Genomic DNA, 18,220 nt, shown 5'->3' on the forward strand with positions numbered 1-18,220 from the left:
GGCTTTACAATTTCCAGTGTCCTGAACAGTGACACTATGCTAAGCACTGACATACACATCAGAGATGAAAAGTCCAACAGGCCCGGATCCTTCCTCACTGAGCTGATTGAGTTGGGTAAAAACAACCACAACAGCGGGGAATATTTATAGGAAACATCCTGAGAAGACAGGAGGGATACTCAGCTCAGGCTGAGCTTCTGGATGAGCATAGGTGCTCAGCTTGGGGCCTGTCCAGCCTCTTCCCATGGGCTCAGCATCTCTGAAGCATGGCACACAACTGCACATGGCCAAGCAGGCACTTCACACTGCAGGATGAGGAACCCTGTCACTGAAGGCGCTCTCCTGTGGGAGTCCCAGGGTGAGCATCATCGGTGGACATCAAGAACTGAACATGATTTTGTACTACCCCTGACGGAGAGTCTCCTACATTCCCATCACTCGGCCCTTCCTGTGAATGACAGAACAAAGATTATTCAACCAAGTCAATGCAGCCAGTCCTGAGAGTCACGGACAACAAGACAAGACACATAACAAGTGTGCTTCAGACTTCACTGGCAGTCAGACGTGGCTTGGCCACCCCGCTCTGTAGATCAAGTTTGCATTCCAGGCAGTACTGATCTTGGGCAACAGTGGGAATACTTTGTCAAGTCAGCTGTGCAAAGTGCAGCTGAGAGCTGTCTGGTTAGAGTCAACACAGAAGCAAGTAAAGGAAGAAAGGGACTTTGTCGAACCAATGGAGAGCTGAACCTTGCAGGGGCTTGACTGTAGAGAAGGGCCAGGTGGAAAGGGAGCAAAAAGGAGTCTTTGTAGAGGAGAAGGTAATAGAAGGAAAAGGGGAATGTGAAAACGGAAAGGGGGCCTCCTGGAAGCCAGCTGTGCCCCAATCAGCGTCCAGGGACACAGGCACACTGACTGATCTTTCCTGCCAGTCTGGGTCTTGCAGGTCCCTACTCGTTACCCCACATGGCCTCTCTTAAATACACAGGTAGTGGGAGGAAGCAGTTGGTCTTCATATAGGTAGAAATCTTCTTCAAGCCCTGCAAGTGGAAAGGAGAAAGCAAGAGCTCAGGTTTGTACCTTCACTCCCGGAACATCAAGAGGAGAGTTTAAAAGCCAGATGTAGGAAACCCACCCAGCTGCCCTACAAAATCAGTCCCATTGGGACCATTGATCAGAAGGGATGCTGAGGCACACAGACATTAAGACACTCTATGCAGGGAGAAGAGCAGGGTCAGCCTGGCTCTGTGGCTGCCACTCTGCCCTGTGCACTCCCTTCCTGCCTCCCACAGGAGGCGTTGTCTCCCTGTCTGCACAGACATGCTCCTGTTTCACACTGAGTGAGGCTCCTGGCTTTTCTGTAATGAAAACAAGCAAGGGTCTTGAAAAACAGAAAGGCTGAGAATTTGCTTGTGTGACTTGAAAGTGAGCCTAGGTCCCACCCAGTGACTGAGCAAAATCTGAATATGTGTAGAGGAATGAGGGAACAGCAAACAAAGGACTGGCCAGCACTAATCAGTCACCAAAAGCCAAAATTTCTAGACTTGAGCCCTGACCCCAATCTCACTGAGCCCCAGCCTACTGAATCTCCAAGGCAGATACAACAGAGCAAGTCAAAGGACACTAAGATATCTGAGGGTCACATTCTAAGCAGATGGCATGCATCATTTCTAAAAGTTCATAGAGAGCCAGAGCTGTCTGTTCCAAACAAGCAGACTCATCTATAATCAGTACAAGGTCTTCTCCACACCCCCAGACCTCCCCTCTCAGTCAGGCCAACTCTTGCACAAACTCAAGGCCACTCAGGCTGACACAGAACCAGGGTTGATGAGGACTCCCCTCAAGGGGAGGCAAAAAGGAGAAAAGCTCCCAGGCTGAGATAATTGTTACACTATATCCAAACCACACAAAAAGTGCGTCTTCTTTATGCCAACCCAGAGGGCTCTGGCTGGCCCATGATCAGCTGTAGGTGAGGGACAGGCACCTATTAGTACCACCTGCACCTCACCACGGTCTGATAGGCTGCTGCTCTTGATATTTCTCACTCCCAGGATGGAGGGATAGTTTTACATGACCTGCGGGGCATGACATACACCTTATCCAGGGGGAATGCCAGAAAATATGAATGAAATGAGGATGACCTTAATCCCAAGAGGAACACATGAGACACGAAGGAGAGAACGAGGATGGGAAGCAGCAAACAGCAAACCCACCAGCAAAAGCTCAAAATAAAAAAGTCCAACAGGGGCCCCACATGGCTTCTTGAGTCTAGCATCAACTACAGGACTGATAATTCTATGCATGTTGTAAGAATGAATAACTCGATCCCATGAATTTCAGTTACAGAGCACAGATCCTGGCAGAAAGCAAGGACTCAAAAGGTTCCTGATGCCTCCTTCAACCTCCAGGAATGGGGAAGCATAGAGGAAAAGGGAAAGAGAAGGACATCCAAGAGGAGGGAGATCAGGGCATGACCTCAAAGTAGGCATGAAGTCCTTCGGGTTGGAGAATGTATCCAGGCACTCGGAGTCAAACATTCAGTACTGGTAGACGACACTGTAAACACATATATTCACATAGGTGAACTGTAGGAAGCCGGGGGTGAGTAGAATCATGTAACCTCATAAGAATGATAACTTCCCTCCTCAACTCTTGCCCCTTTACCTTGTTCCCTGCAAACCATGGTCGCTTCCCCAGGAACTCAGAGAAGAGCTTCAACTTTTCAGGGAGGCCCTGCAAGAACTCTGGCTTCATTTTCTCCTGAGGCAGAAACAGTGGTCATCAACCTCAGACACAAGATCCCTAGGAGAAAAGTTGAGCTGTCAGGACTGTCCAGAGGAACAGCTTCCTTCCGAGGAATGGACCTCATTTGTTGTGCAGGCTTATATTCAATGCATCACCATTTTATTGATTAGACTCCTGCTTAGCCGCAGACCTCATTTCTCATAGGTGATAGGAGGTCAGGCAGGAATATTGTCCCTAAATCTGTCACCACTGACATCCATAACAGGTGCTATGGATCATACACAGGAATTCCTGGGCACCTGGAAGGTTCTGGACCTACATGTACAGTAAAATCAGAGAAGCGAATTACTTAACAGTCTCAAGAGAGGAGACAAAGTGCTTTCTAAGGGGATGGAACATAACAGATATTTGAGTAGCACGTACTGAACTGTGTTTGATGGTGAAAGGAAGAAGGAAATCGACAATGATTATCTGGCTGACCTGAAGTGGTTATTACAAGAAGGTCCAGGTTCTTGGTGCTCCCAAACACACAGCTCTGGGGAATTATTGGAAAGATTTCTGAAACTCTAGCACATTTTTTTTTGTTTTAAGTCTGTGCATTTCAGGAGCAGGCAGATGGTATGATGAACACCTGGGCAGGAAGGCACATGACAGTGGTCAAGTCCAAACTGGAGACAATCCCAAACCCATGAATTTACTATATAGGAAATAATGTCCCGACGTGGGTGTCAGAAATATACTGAAGATTGCTAGCAACTAATACACAATGTTTATTGATAATATCTTTGGGTTAGGAAGGTCAACATGTTGGTTGGATAGGAGAGTTTAAAAAAAAATCCAGCAGTAATTTCAAATACTAAAGGGGACCAATGTGGATATGAATACAAGACTTTAACTCCTGCCTCAACCCCTGTGGGCTCCAGCCACTGTACATTCACAAAGTCAGGGCTGCAGCAGAGCATGCTCGTCTGCATGTGAGTCTCCATAGCCTGGTTCTCCAAAATGTCCACACGGATCTTCTCTTCTCTCTCCCTACCTGCAGCACACACAGCACAGACTCACCCTCAGCAGCCCACCCCAGCCAAGCCCAGGGGGATGGCCACTGTCCCCACCCTGCAGCCACCCCTGCTCACTTGGGGAAATGTAGCACAGGATGGCATTGCTATGGTGATCTTTTGTGACACATTGATTAAGTAGGGCAGCTGGCTAAATGAGCAGGGAAGGTCAGATGGGATATGGAGTCCCAGCATCCCCTGGGTTAGGACAGACATGGAGCCTGGCACTCAGTGTGCCTGGAATGGGAAGCCCTCCATGAATACACTGCACACTGAATGCAAGAGCTGGGACATAGCCCATCACAGGACCACAGTGCAGACCACCAGGAATGGAGCAAGAGAGAAAAGCACTGAGCCCGAACCCCCTCAGCTGGGCAAGGAGATGAAGTGAGGTTTCCTCCAACATTCCAAACTACCCCCTACCATGGTACCTACATTGGGAAAGTCAGGCCCAGCTTGAATTTATCATTTAGTCACTGACTTCTATCATAGTTGGGAGCTGTGGTAGAAAAAATACTGTTGAATGAACACTAAGAACACTGTCCAATATGTCAGTGTTATGACTTGGAAGTAGAGAACCTTCCTTGAGGGTTCAAAACCTAGAGTTGTGTGGTAAAGTAGCCTGTGGTTGACTTTGCCTTGTTTAAGAGAGAATGCTAGACATAATGATTAATAGAAGACAGATAATGAGACTTAAAAATGAAATGGGTTTTCAAGTCAAAGGGCAAGGTTGGTACTCTACAGAAAGTATATGTCACGGATTAGGTTACCCTTTCATAGGCCTGTAGGGTATAATCCCAGTACTGAATAAAGGTTTGACATCTCCAGGGTAAGGCATGGAGTGAGGGAGAGTATAAGGGACAGGCAGAGGCCATCTTATCACTGAAGTCAGAGAAGTTACAAGCTTTATACTTTTCTGGGAGGATGGGAATCAGACACCATGTCACTGGGGCTGGCAAAGTGCAATGCCTGTGACAAATCCTTCTCTGGCATTCAGACATAACCCTTTGGGCTACCTCAGGTTCCTGAACTGCTCAAGTTCAAGAAGTAACTTGAGATTAAAATTTTGTTTCTAAGGTTCTGGCGAGATTGCTCAGTAGTTAAGAGCACTGGCTCCCAGGACCCACGTGGCAGCTAACAACCATCTGAAAGTCTAGTTCCAGGGGATCTGACACTCTCTTCTTACCACCACAGGCATTGCATGACACAGGTGCACTTATATACATACAGGCAATACACTCATACACAAAAAATAAGAATAAAATGAAATATTTTCAAAAGTTGTTTCTGTGTATGTGTGATTTGCCTGCATGTATGTAAATGTACCACATGTATGTACAGGGCTCAGAACAAGGTGTTGAATACTGGGGAACTGAAGTTACAGACAGTTGTTGGCTGCTATGTTAGAGTCTGGAACTGAACCTGGTTCTTCTGTAAGAACAGCGTGTTCTTAACCACTGAGCCATCTCTGAATCATCAATAATTTGAAATTTTAAAGAAAATTTCAGGGATGCAGAGTTAGCTCAGCAGTTAAGAGCACTGGCTGCTCTTGCGGAGGACCAGGTTTGAATCCCAGGACCCACGTGGCAGCCAAAGACCATCTGTAATTCCAGTTCCAGGGGATCCGACACCCTCTTCTTACCCAACAGACATTTCATGACATGGGTGCACTTAACACACATGCCAGGTATACACTCATACACATAATAAAGGCATTTTAGCCACCATGTGGGTGCTGGGATTTGAACCTGGGTCCTCTGCATGAGCAGCCAGTGCTCTTAACCGCTGAGCCCTCTCTCCAGCCCTCTTTTATGTTTCTTAATTGCAGCAGGCAGCAGCTGACAGCTGGCATAAGGACACTGACCAGCATGCCTCTCCTCCAGATCTGTTCCTCATTTTAGGTAGGTCACAGGCAGTGCTTGATCATGGTCAGATCTGTGAACTGGCCACTTCCCCAGGGTCCAAATGACTGAATATGTCTCAAATGAATTCTGCTCTTTTGCTTGAGAATTGATACAAAATGCCCACAGCACCTCTGACACGCTGCTGCACTAGGCACCAGCAAGCTAGGCCTGCCCATCACTGGTCACTCAAGGGCATCTGCGGACTCCTAAATGCCTAGGTGAGAAAGCCTCTATCTCAGCTTTTAAAACCTCCACAAGGAAAATCCTATGTATGTCAGTCTAATCTGGGGAAACACAGCTAGAGTTCCAAGTCCCAACACTAGCTGAAGCACCTCTCAGAAGAAGGCTTTACAACTTCCAATGTCCTGAACAATGACAGTTATGCCAGGCACTGTCATATAAATCAGAGATGAAAAGTCCAGTAATCCCAGATCCTCCCTCAATGAGCCGATTGAGTTGGTGAAAACAACCACAACAGTAGTCACAGTGGGAAATATTTATAGGAAACATCCTGAGAAGATAGGCAGGAGGGATATTCGGCTCAGGGCTGGCTTCTGGGTGACAATAGGTGCACAGCGTAGGGCCCCTCTAGCCTCTTTCCATCAGCTCAGCATGTCTCTGAAACATGGCACAGAAGCTGCACATGGCCAAGCAGGCATTGCATAGTGCAAGATGAGGAGCCTTGTCACAGAAGGCTCCCTCCTGTGGGAATCCTAGGGCGAGCATATCAGAGGACATCAAGGACTCCACACGATCTTATATCCCTCCCCCAACCCCTGGACTGAGAATCTCCTACATTCCCATCAATCAGCCCTTGCTGTGAATGACAGAACAAAGATCATCCAATCAAGTCAATGCAGCCTGTCCTGAAACTCATAGAAAGTAAGACACAGAACAAGTCTGCTTCATACTTTATTGGAGGTCAGACATGGGTGGGATACCCCACTTTGGAGACTGAGCTTGCATGGCATACCACAGTGGAGAGTATGGCATCAATTGAGCTGTTCAAAGTATCGTCAATGCTGACTGGTTAGCATTGTGGAAGGAGTGGGGAGTTGGACATTACACAGGCTCCACAGTAGAGAGTTGGGTGGTGTTATGGGGACCCTTGAGCACCCCTTGGGTTGGGGAGAGTTGGCATGGAGTCATGACACTGACACCGGGAGTCAGGTGAGAAGCAGGCAGTGCAAGCAGCTGCAGACTCATTTACTGCGGAAACAGGGTGTGCCTATATACCCCCTCCCTGTGTCCCATTGGTCCCCAGTGGTTTCTTCTGGTATTGTGTCTTCTCCTCATTGGCCCGTAGCATCTGATGTTGTAGCGTCATCTGTCTCCAGACTCCGAGGCAGGATACAGGTTGGCAAAAGGGGAAGTGGGCTACGGCACACGCGCAGTCAGGCTATCATACACTTCCTCCCACATATCACCCTTTTTTGTTTTTTGGTGGCCTCAGTAGGAGCCAAGATTCTTTGCCTCGACATTGTTAACCCTACCTCAGAGGGCCCCCAGCATGATGGACCATGCCTGTCTTAGGTTGACTTGCCAAGCAAGTTCTTACCCATCATTGACTACCGGCCCTCGAAGGGCGACACCTCTGGAGAGGTCACCAGGGTGAGAGGATAGCTGATTATATCACGGCTTCATGAATCTCCGTGAGCCAGGCCTGCACCACTTTATGAGGGGGACCTTGCCTCGGGTTCTCTAAGGCCATCAGAACCTGGAGAGTGGTCTTGTTGACAGCTTGTTGGCATCGGATATGTCGTAAAAGGCACCCATCTGTAGTCAAATCTGATGGGGAGGTCTCTTCTTCCTTTACAGGCCGGTAGGTAGCGGGCCGGGATCCATATGGGAAGGCTGGAATCCTGCGGGAAAACACAAACATATCCTCGCCCCCGGATCAAGCCAGGGGCGGGTTTTTGCCATAGGAGTGTGATCAGGTCACTCCAGCGAACAGGGGCAAGGGTGTACTGTGAGGTAAGAAGGCCCAATGTTTGTAAGTTGGGCTGAGGCCTTGTTCATCAAACATGAGGAAATTAACGTGGAATAAAGCTTCAGTGAGGGCCAGGTGTGGATCACGCTTGGCGTCAGGGGAAGTGACCTTAGCCAGAAGAGACTTAAGAGTTTGATTAGTTCTCTCAACAATAGCTTGGCCTTGACGATTGTAGGGAATGCCATGAGTATGTTCAATATTCCAGGAGGCCATGAAAGCATTGAGGTGTTGAGATGTGTATGCCAGACCACTGTCTGTTTTTACTGCCCAGGGCACTCCCATGACCAATATGGCCGACTTCATTGCTTTAATAACATGGAAGGCCCTTTCTCCAGTAAGGGCTAGAGCATACGTGAGAGAGGAGCAAGTGTCTATTATTACATGTACATATCACAGATTGCCAAAGGGAGGATGATGGGTGACGTCCATCTGCCAGATGGCATTGGGCAATAGACCGCCCTATTCAGGGGGCTTATAGGGGCCAAAGGAGCACACATGGAGCATGTCCATGCTAAGTGTTTGCATTGGGACACTGGCAAATCTGGGAGTAATTTATGAATACTTTGAGGGGTTAAGTGGAACTGCTGGTGTAGAATGCGTGCCTGTTCCAATAAACTGGTATTTACAAGCATAATCATGGGATCAGTTTTTCCATTGCCTTTGGATAGAATTCCAGGGAGGTTAGAATGAGATCGTATGTGACAGATATACCAGGGGTGAAACGTCTGTTCTAGACAGTCTTGTAGCATCTGCATAGTCAGAAGTAAGGGATCAGAGGTCCGTTTTATGGAGAAGGATAGGACACGGCCTGCCTGGACAGCATACAGGCTGTCTGAGAAAATACTGACAGGTTCATTTTGACATTCAGTGAGAACTTTAAGCAGAGCTAACAGTTCCCCCAGCAGCAAAGAGCCAGGATTGGGGATAATGTGACTCACATCATTACTTCCAGAGCATTGAATCAGAACACCATACCTGTGTTTATCGGCATCTGAAAAGGCCATGGCTGCTCCCGGAATAAGGGTTGAGGAGGGGAAGGAGTAAGGTTTGACTTCAATAGGGAGAGAGGCAAGGACAGCAAGCCTTTTGTCTTGGGGTGGATGGTTATCAATGACCCCTGGGAACCTGGTCACCATATCTTGGAAGCTAATGGAGTCCGCCCAGAGTGCTTGGGAGTGCCGTATGGAGAAGGGGAGTATAAGCACATCAGGTTCCCGATTAAAGATTCTGCAAGCCTTTAAGCCTAGGCAGAAGGTCTATTCAAATTTGGAGGTAAACTTATGAAGGCCCGAAAAGGCCTGATGGACCCACATCAGGGGCTCCTTTTGCCAGAGGACTCCTAGAAATCCAGTGGCTGTCCAAAGAATTATGGCAAGCAAAGGAGTCTCTGGGTCATGTCTCTCGAGAGAGGCAGAGGAAAGAAGGTCACTAACTTTATCCAGGAGTACCCTGGCCTCAGGTGTCAGGGAGACCCTATGAGAGGGACTCTTGGGGCCCTCTAGGAGAGAGAACAAAGCACGCATGTCATCTGAAGGGATAGGAAGGAAAGGCTTAAGCCAATTAACAGTACCACAGAGCTGTTGAAATACAGCCAGTGTATACATCAGTTGAACCCTAATATGGAAGGTCAAGGGACCAATAGTTTTGGCAATGGAGTGACCCAGGAATGCATAGGGAGGGGCAAATTGGATTTTTTCAGTAGTGACTCTCAGATTTAATTTAGCCAAATCATAGAGGAGAGACTTGATAGTCTTCCTCAGATAGACAGGGTCAGGACGAGTCATAAGAATATCGTCCATGTAATGGACAAGAAGAATGTCTGTTGGAAGTAGTCTCATGGCCCGAGCAACATATAGCTGACAGATAGTTGGGCTATTTTTCATGCCTTGTGGCAGTACTTTCCAGTGGAATCTCTGGGCCGGCTCATGAACGTTGGGCTCCCAGACTGTGAACTCAAAACAGCATCTATCTTGAAGAGTCAAGGGAATTTGAAAAAAACAATCCTTGATATCTATGATAATGTGATGAGAGGGCGGGAGGGCACTGGGGTGAGGCAGGCCGGGCTGGGTTGAGCCCATTTTTTCCATCTGGTCATTAACAGCCCATAAATCTTGTAGGAGTCTATAGTGGCCCGACTTTTTCTTTATCACAAAAATGGGAGTATTATGTCTACCGGTAAAGGGTTCAAGGTGTCCAAGGTCAAGTTGTTCCTGGACCAACTCTTTAAGGGCAGATAATTTAGGTTCAATGATAGGCCGCTCCAGATGTCATTGTCAGAGAACCAAGTTAATGAGATGGGACCAGGGGCCCATCAGGGGGGCTCTCTGGGAGGGCAGTGGCCTTTAGAATTGGGGGTGTGAACTATCCAGAGAAGGGCATCCTGACAGGCCTATTTTGTCATGGGTAATGATATCATCATAAAAGGCACTATCGTCGGTAGTCAAGACCACCCCCATGTCTTCCAAGATGTCCCTCCCCCACAAGGTGTGTGACACATTGGCTATTATATGGGAGAATTAGCCCTGGTGTCCATCAAGGTCCTTCCAATGGACAGGTCGTACAGTTGTCTTAGTCTCCTGGCGGCCTCCCACACCAGCAATGGGGGGACCAGGTCTGAATTTCCAGTGGGGAAAGCGGAGAGATTCAGTCGTTGTAACAGTAGTAACATCTGCTCCAGCATCTACAAGACCTTTAGTGGGCAAGCCGTCAAGATAGATGGTCAACTTTGGGGAGTGATTAAAAACAGGGAGGGTCCAAAACACTTTCGAACTAGTAGCATCCCCTCTTAGACTGGTGGGGCTGAGGGGCGCCCCACCAGGAGTTTAAAGGGACAGAGTCACCCTGTGGCTAGGAGCGGCAGTCTTTGGCCCAATGAAATCCTTTTTTGCACTTGGGACAGCGGGTCTTAGGATGAGCCCCAGGACAGTCTCAGTGCAAGTGGCCAGGTTTGCTGCAACCCCAGCAAGTTTTATCGGAGGAGGAGGCAGGCGCCTACAGCCACTGTCAGCCTGCCAGCAACACATCTAGAAAGGCAGCCAGTGCCTCAATAGGGCCAGTGCAAGGGTCTAGATCTTTAGTGGCAAGTAACCATTTGTGGATGTCATCATTATGGACTGCAGCCACGGCATTATGGGTGGACGCATTAAGGCCTTCCCAAGTCAGTTGCTTAATGAGAAGGTCCCGGGTAGGGCCAGACTCAACCCTCCCTTCCACCACGTCTGTGACCTGAGTAAACTCACCAGACTGTTGGACCAGAATGCGAAACTAAGCAGATAGGTCACGAGGGGTGCATGCCTTAAGAGCCTTAAAGGCAAGGTCAGAGACTTGCTGGTAATACGCTTGCAGGCCAATGGTGGATTGGGACACAGGATCTATGTAGTGTCCGCGGCCCGTAAGCATATCTAGGGCGATGTTAAGACCATATTGTAAATTGAGGCATGCTTGGATTTCTGCCTGGTCGTCATATGCTGAACCCCAACTTAGAAAAACAGAGGAATCCAGCACAGCCTTAAGGAGATTGTACCAATTGTAGTGAGTCTGGAGTTGCATGAAGGACCTGCTCAAAATAGGGGGAGTCAGGTCCAGACTCATTGGCAGCCTTGCGAATGAGGGAGAGGTCTGCCAGCGGGGTGGGAATCCAAGGCTGATTGGTGGCATTAGGACCGATGTTTACCGGAAAGGGCATCAGCGGACGACCCCAGGGGGGTGCCGGACGACCCCAGGGGGGTGCCGGGCTCTGAACAGGCCTCATGGCAGGAAGGGAGGGGAACCGTGGGAAAGGAATCCGGGGAATGGGCGGGTCAGGAGCGGGAACAGGGTCCCGGGCTCTGGAGGGGTAAGGGCCAGGCAGCACGCGGAGCGAAGCTACCCCCAAGGGTACTGAGGAGGCGGGGAGATGGGATCAGGCTGCTCCAGAGAAGGAGCCTAGGCAGAAGGTTTAGGGTGTGGTGGTTTAGGGGGAGCTGAGGGACAGTCCTGTTCCTCCCCCTCCTAGCCAGAAGACAAAAAGGTAACCTCTGCTGCTGGGGGAGGTGAGGCAATGGAAATATTGACATTGGCTTGTTCCTGACAGTGTCTGTTGGGGGCTTTAATCACCTGCTCCAGAGAGGAGGATTTAAGGCTAGCAATAATGGCTAGCAGGACTGGGACAAAGGAAGGGGGCGGGAGAATCCCAGAGCCAACCTCACGCTTCCGGGCCAGGAAGAGGACGTGCATCCATGATTCCAGGTCCCACATGTTCTGGGGAGTGACCCAAGGTGCCAGTATAGTGGCCTCATTCCAAAATGCATCCAGTTGATGGGATTTAACTTTAAGCCCACATGTAACTAAAAGGGACCTAAGGGTTCATATTTGAGGCTCCCTACAGTGGGGGGGCAGGTTGCCCACGACTGGAAACTAGGGAGACTCTGTAGTGTTAACAAAGGGTCGGAAGTATCCTAGACAAAAGAGGGAAAGGGTAAGGAGAAAGGCAAAGGATACAGAGGACTCCCCAGAGAACAGCGGAAGAGCCTCTGGCGGAGGCAAACATTAGAAGGTAAAGGAAAGAGTGTATCAGACCCAAGGGTCTTATGCTTAGTGGAGGACTTCCCTGGTTTGTTAGGCCACGGCCCTATGCCCATACAGTGTCTCCGGATGGGGAGCGGTGGATGGGAAGCGGTGGTCGGGAGCCGCTCTTGGGTTCCACCTCCCAGGGGGTCAGCCTTTATGTGGAGGCGCCTGGGAAACCGAAAACAAGTAAATGTTCCTCCCTAACCTACAAGGAACACAAAAGACACCAAGGGAGAAGGGGAAGAGGAGGGGTCTCCACGCTCACCCTCGTGAGGACCGAAGGCACACTGAACACAGAAAGGGGCCAACTCACCGAAAACACAGTGGGGGTGCCTCGCTGCACCAGAGGGAAGGGGATGGCTGGGATGCAGATGAAGAAAGCGAAAGTACGCTGAAATCAGGAACAGTTAATGCAATGCCGGCAAGAAAGCAAAAACCGCGATCCAAAAAGGAAAGGCGACTATCACCCAACAAGGTAGGACCCATGGGAACTCACGGACCATGCCAGCACGGATTCCTCGAGCCCCACGTTAGGCACTAGATGTTATGGGGACCCTTGAGCACCCCTTGGGTGGGAAGAGTTGGCGTGGAGTCATGACAGACACCGGGAGTCAGGTGAGAAGCAGGCAGTGAGAGCAGCTGCAGACTCGTTTATTGCGGAAACAGGGTGTGCCTATATACCCCCTCCCTGTGTCCCATTGGTCCCTGGTGGTTTTTTCTGATATTGTGTCTTCTCCTCATTGGCCCGCAGCATCTGATGTTGCAGCGTCATCTGTCTCCAGACTCCGAGGCAAGATACAGGTTGGCAAAAGGGGACGTGGGCTACGGCACATGCACAGTCAGGCTATCACGCACTTCCTCCTACAGGGAGGAAAGTGAGGGACAATGAGCAGGAAATAAGGGAGTAGAAAGGAAGGAGGAGGGAGAAGACTGAGGCAGAGGGGACACTAGAAGCCATCTGTGCCCCAGTGACCAGAGCCACTGGGACACTGAAAGATCACCCCCACCAGCTCCAGTATTACTGTACTACTTGTTACCCCACGTGGCCAGTTTTAAATACAAAGGACTTGGAAGGAAGCGGTTGCTCTTCATATAGGCGGATATCTTTTTCAGACCCTGTGAGGGAGAACCAGAAATTCAAGAGTTCAGGATTGCATTCCTAGTCTTGACACATCCAAGAGTTTAAAAGCCAGATGTAAAAAACCATGCAACTACCCTGGAAAATCAGTTCCACCATGACCATTTATCAGAAGGGAAGCTGAGGCACACATACTTTAAGACACTCCCTCATGCTCCCATGGCCAAGAAGACCAAGGGTCAGCCAGGCTCTGTCACTCTGCTCTTTGCACTCCCCTCTGCCTCCCACAGGAGGTACTGTCTCCCTGTGTGCACAGATGTGCCTGTTTTACACTGAGGCTCCTGGAAAACATAGCTGAGAACATGTGTGCTGTTGCCTAGAAGAGAGTCCAGGTCCCACCCAGTGATTCAGCAAATTCTCAATTTAAGTATAGAAAAACTTGGGGAAAGCAAAGAAAGGAGTGCCCAGGAGTAACCAGTCATCTAAACCTGAAATTTCTAGACTTGAGCCTGGAGCCCAGTCTCGCTGAGCCAGGATCTATCTTTTCTCCAGCCTGGATAGAGTGGGTTAAAGGGCACTAAGATGTGCTAAGGCCCACCTTTAAGCAAAGAGGACATGCATCAATTTTGCAGATGGACAGAGAGCAACAGCTGCCTGTTCCTAGCAAGCCAGGTCTGTGTGTTCTCAGGACAAGGTCTTCTGCACACCCCCAGCCCTTCCCATGCAGTCAGGCAAGCTCCTGCACACCTTCAAGGCCACTCAGGCTGGCCCAGAACCAGATGAGAACTTGCTGAGAAAACACACCCCTTCCCAGGGAGGCAGGAAGGAGAAGAGCTGCCAGCTGCACTAATGCTTCCCACACCCAAACCTGAAAAAAGCAGGACTAGTTGATGTCAACCCAGAGGGCTCTGGCTGGCCCATGATCAGCTGTAGGTGAGGGACAGGCACCCAGTAGTACCACCTGTACCTCACAGTCTAACAGGCTGCTGCTCTCGACCTTGCTCGCTCCCAGGATGGAGGGGCATTTTTACATGACCTGCAGGGCCTAACATTGCACCTCATCCAGGGGAATGCCAGAGAATATGAATGAAATGAGGACAACCTTAATCCTCACATGAGGATTAAGGAGAGGAACACATGAGACGCATGAGGAAGAGAACGAGGATGGGAAGCAGCAAACAGCAAACCCACCAGCAAAAGCTCAAGAAAAAACCTTCCAACAGGGGCCCCACATAGCTTCTCAAGTCTAGCGTCAACTACAGGATTGATAATTCTATGCATGTCGCAGGAATGTTAAAATGAGTAACTTGATCCCACGGATTTCAGTCACTGAGCACAGGTCCTGGCAGAATGCAAGTAGTCAAAAGATTCCTGGTTATTCATTAACCTCCAGGAATAGGAAGGCATAGAGGAAAAATAAAAGAGAAGGATATCTAAGAAGAAGGAGGATCAGGGCATCACCTCAAACCGGGCCATGAAGTCCTTCAGGTTGGGGAATGCATCCAGGCACTTGGATTCAAATACTCGGTGCTGGTCCAGGACATCATAAACAAGGAAATCTGCATAGGTGATCTACAGGAAGACAAGTGTGTGTGGGATCCTGTAACCTCATAAGAATGATAAATCTCAGGGCCAAGGAGATGACTCAGCAGTTAAGAGCACTGGCTGCTCTGGCAGAGGATCCAGGTTTGATCCCCAGCACCCACTTGGCGGCTGACAACCATTTGTAACTCCAGTTCCAGGGGATCCTATACCTTCTTCTGACCTCCTGACCTCTGTGGCCCTTGCACAATATGGATATACCTCCCTTTTGCAGGCATTACAGTCATACACGTAAATAAAAATAAATAAATAAATTATAATTTTAAAAAATGATAACTCCCCCTCCTCAACTCCTGGCCCTTTACCTTGTTCCCTGCAAACCATGGTCGCTTCCCCAAGAACTCAGAGAAGAGCTTCAACTTTTCAGGAAGGCCCTGCAAGAACTCTGGCTTCTGTTTCTCCTGAAGCAGCAAACAGTTGTCATCAGCCTCAGACACAGGCTCCCCGGGATAAAGACTGGGCTGGCAGGGCTGTGCAGACGAGTGCTTCCTTCCCAGGACTGGGCCTGGACTATTGTGTAGGCTTGTATTCAAAGCATCCACATTTTATTGATTATACCCCTGCTTGGTAGCAGACATCATCTTTCATAAGAGATAGAAGGTCAGTCAGGAATGCTACACTGTCCCTGAATCTGTCACCACTGACATCCAAACCAGATACTATGGGTCACACAGAACTTCCTGGGAACTTGGCAGGTTTGGGAACCCCATGTCCTATAAAACCAGGGAAGTAAAGTAGTTAACAGTCTCAAGAGAGGAGAAAAAGTGTTTTCTAAGGGGATGGAACAGAATGGATATTTGAGTAGCATGTACAGAGCTGAACAGTGTTTGATGGTAAAAAGAAGGAAAGAGACAGCAGTCCTCTGGTGAACCTGAACTGCATATTGGGAAGAGGTCCCGATTCTTGCTGCTGCCAGGTATACAGCTTTGGGAAAACAATTGAGAAGATTTCTGAAACTCTAGTATACCTTTTCTCAGTTTTCAGTAAGTACATTTCAGCAGGCAGATGGCATGATAAACAGCTAGGCAAGATGGCGCATGACAGTGGTCAAGTCCAAAGTTGGAGGGAATCCTGATACCAGGAATTTACTATATAAGAAATAATGTCTAGCCATGGATACCAGAAATATACTAAAGATTGCTAGCAACTGATACACAATTTTGATAAGATCTTTGGGTTAGGACAGTCAACATGTTGGTTGGATAGGGGAGTTTTAAAAATCTATCAGTAATTTCAAATACTAAAGGGGACCAGTGTGGATATGAACATAAGACTTTAACTCCCGCCTCAAACCCTGTGGGCTCCAATCACTGTGCACTCACAAAGTCAGGGCTGTAGCAGAGCATGCCCATCTGTAGGCGGGTGTCCATGACCTGGTTCTCCAAAATATCCACACGGATCTTCTCCTCTTCTGTCTCCCCACCTGTGCACACACAGCACAACTCACCCTCAGCAGCCCACCCCAGCCAAGCCCAGGGGGATGGGCACCGTCCCCATCCTGCAGCCAGCCCCACTCACACAGGTTGTGCTTTCGGGCAATGTAGCGCAGGATGGCGTTGCTCTGGGTGATCTTGCGGGACCCATCAATTAAGTAGGGCAGCTGGATGGATAAGCAGAGAAGACCAGATGGGATATGGATATCTCAGCATCCCCCGGGTTAGGACAGATATAGGAGTCGGCACTCAGTGTGCCTGGCATGGGAAGCCCTCCATGAATACACTGCACACTGAATGCAAGAGCTGGGACATAGCCCATCACAGGAACATAGTGCAGACCACCAGGAATGGAGCAGGAGAGAGAAGCACTAACCCAGAACCCCCTGTCAGCTGGGCAAAAAGATGAAGTGAGGATTCCTCCAACATCCCAAACTTCCCCATTCCCCAGCACCTACATTGGGAAAGTCCAGGCCCAGCTTGTATTTGTCATTTAGCCACTGGCTTCGATCGTAGTTGGGAGCTGTGGTAGAGACAATGTTAAAAGAAATCACCCCACAATATTCAAGCCTCCTTTCCAGATCCCTCCCATGTCAGTAAAGACCACTTGTGGCAGGGAATTCACCCACTAAATGCCATGTTCCAATGTAGCATAGTGCTGGAAAAGGCTATAGGTCCTAAATGAACAAGGCTTACAAGATGTTTAGGCATCTACTAGACAGACTGCACCCAGTTACAGACAGAGAAAGAGCCAGCATGCCACTCCCAGGGTTCTGTATTGAAAGACCAAGCTAGACCCTCAGGAAGGTTTCTGGAAGGGATAGGCTCTGGATTTCGCTGGAAGAGGTCTGCAGAGCTGAGCAACTGGCAACCAAGCACAGATTGCTGATCACCACAGGCAGGTGTTAGGAAGGAGTCTGACCAGAAGGATATCATTACCGTCCCCTACGGTGTATCTCTTCTCCGCATAGCTTGTGTCTGTGTATTCCAGGAGCAGGCGGATGGCGTGACCCATCTGTGAGTGATGGCCCCCAACAATACCCACAGTTAGTGAGACCTTAACTAGGTAGCCCTTCTTCCCTATTTCTAATGAAAAAAAAAAAAAAGAGAATAAGAAACAGAGCGAGACAGAGAGAGAGAGAGCTCTTGAGAGAGAGTTACTAAGGCCTCCTGACAGGGACATGTAAAGAGCTCTATGAAGGATTGAAGGAGACCTATCTGGAATCAGATCTCCAACTGCCCATGTGTCCCCACCTGGATCCTTTCCCACCTACTAGCAGCCCAAACTTTTTACTCACCCCACGAATATCCCAATAACCCAGAGTCATGGGCATGATTTGGATTCCTGCCTTAGAGACAGCAGACAGGCCTCAGTCAGACTACACTCTGGTCTTTGATACCACTGCAGAGAGTTCAGAGTCTGCTTACAGGCAGCTCATGAGAGTTCCCTGCCCCACCCCTAAAGGGGCCAGCCTTGGAGACCTGAAGGGGCAATCCACCATGAGAGGGAGGAGTAAGAGCCAATCCAAACCGAGTCTCTGGGGCAAGTCTGAGCCTACAGATAGAGAAGGCAGTGATTGGTGAGTCCCTTCTAGCTGCTCCCCACCCACCTGACCCCTGCTGGGTACCAGGGAAGCTGACCAGACAGGGCAGATGTGAAAGAACTAGGCGATTCTCCCTCCCTCCCTTGCAGAGCTCAGTTTTCGCCCCTAAACTGTGGGAATCTGTCATTCAGGAAGGCTCAACTCACAACAAAGGTACAAAAGGGGGTGTCTCCAGTTTGAGAGTCTAATCTGGTAAATACAACAGGAAAAATAATCTTTATTAATCTGACAGTTACCAGGCTTAATTGTCTACCACAGCCTGGA

The 18,220-nt window shown here is 49.1% G+C and overlaps 1 protein-coding gene and 1 pseudogene across 1 annotated transcript; both read right to left on the reverse strand.

The window, feature by feature from the left end:
- Positions 1–947: 947 nt before the first annotated feature.
- On the reverse strand, positions 948–7,028 carry LOC103747870 (annotated as a pseudogene).
- Positions 7,029–12,869: 5,841 nt separating this feature from the next.
- Positions 12,870–17,793, reverse strand: LOC103747828 (glutathione S-transferase Mu 6). The gene is made up of 9 exons (XM_029554655.1): positions 17,651–17,793; positions 17,292–17,367; positions 16,811–16,875; positions 16,438–16,519; positions 16,242–16,342; positions 15,225–15,320; positions 14,779–14,889; positions 13,277–13,355; positions 12,870–13,100 (listed from the first exon to the last, which is right to left on the reverse strand). Exons 1-9 carry the CDS (start codon positions 17,684–17,686, stop codon positions 13,087–13,089), a joined length of 660 nt encoding a protein of 219 aa, XP_029410515.1. The 5' UTR covers positions 17,687–17,793; the 3' UTR covers positions 12,870–13,086.
- Positions 17,794–18,220: the final 427 nt, after the last annotated feature.

The sequence above is a fragment of the Nannospalax galili genome, unplaced genomic scaffold (genome assembly GCF_000622305.1).
Source record: "Nannospalax galili isolate Female #2095 unplaced genomic scaffold, S.galili_v1.0 scaffold5, whole genome shotgun sequence".
Classification (NCBI taxonomy): Eukaryota; Metazoa; Chordata; class Mammalia; order Rodentia; family Spalacidae; genus Nannospalax; species Nannospalax galili.

Excerpts from the sequence above, each read along its gene's own strand:
- LOC103747828 (XM_029554655.1), bottom strand. The coding sequence starts at position 17,686 with ATGCCCATGACTCTGGGTTATTGGGATATTCGTGGG. Across the intron at positions 16,876-17,291 it reads GAGATACACCGTAGGGGACG|CTCCCAACTACGATCGAAGC; the intron begins GTAATGATATCC and ends TCTCTACCACAG. Across the intron at positions 16,520-16,810 it reads TGGGCCTGGACTTTCCCAAT|CTGCCCTACTTAATTGATGG; the intron begins GTAGGTGCTGGG and ends TTATCCATCCAG.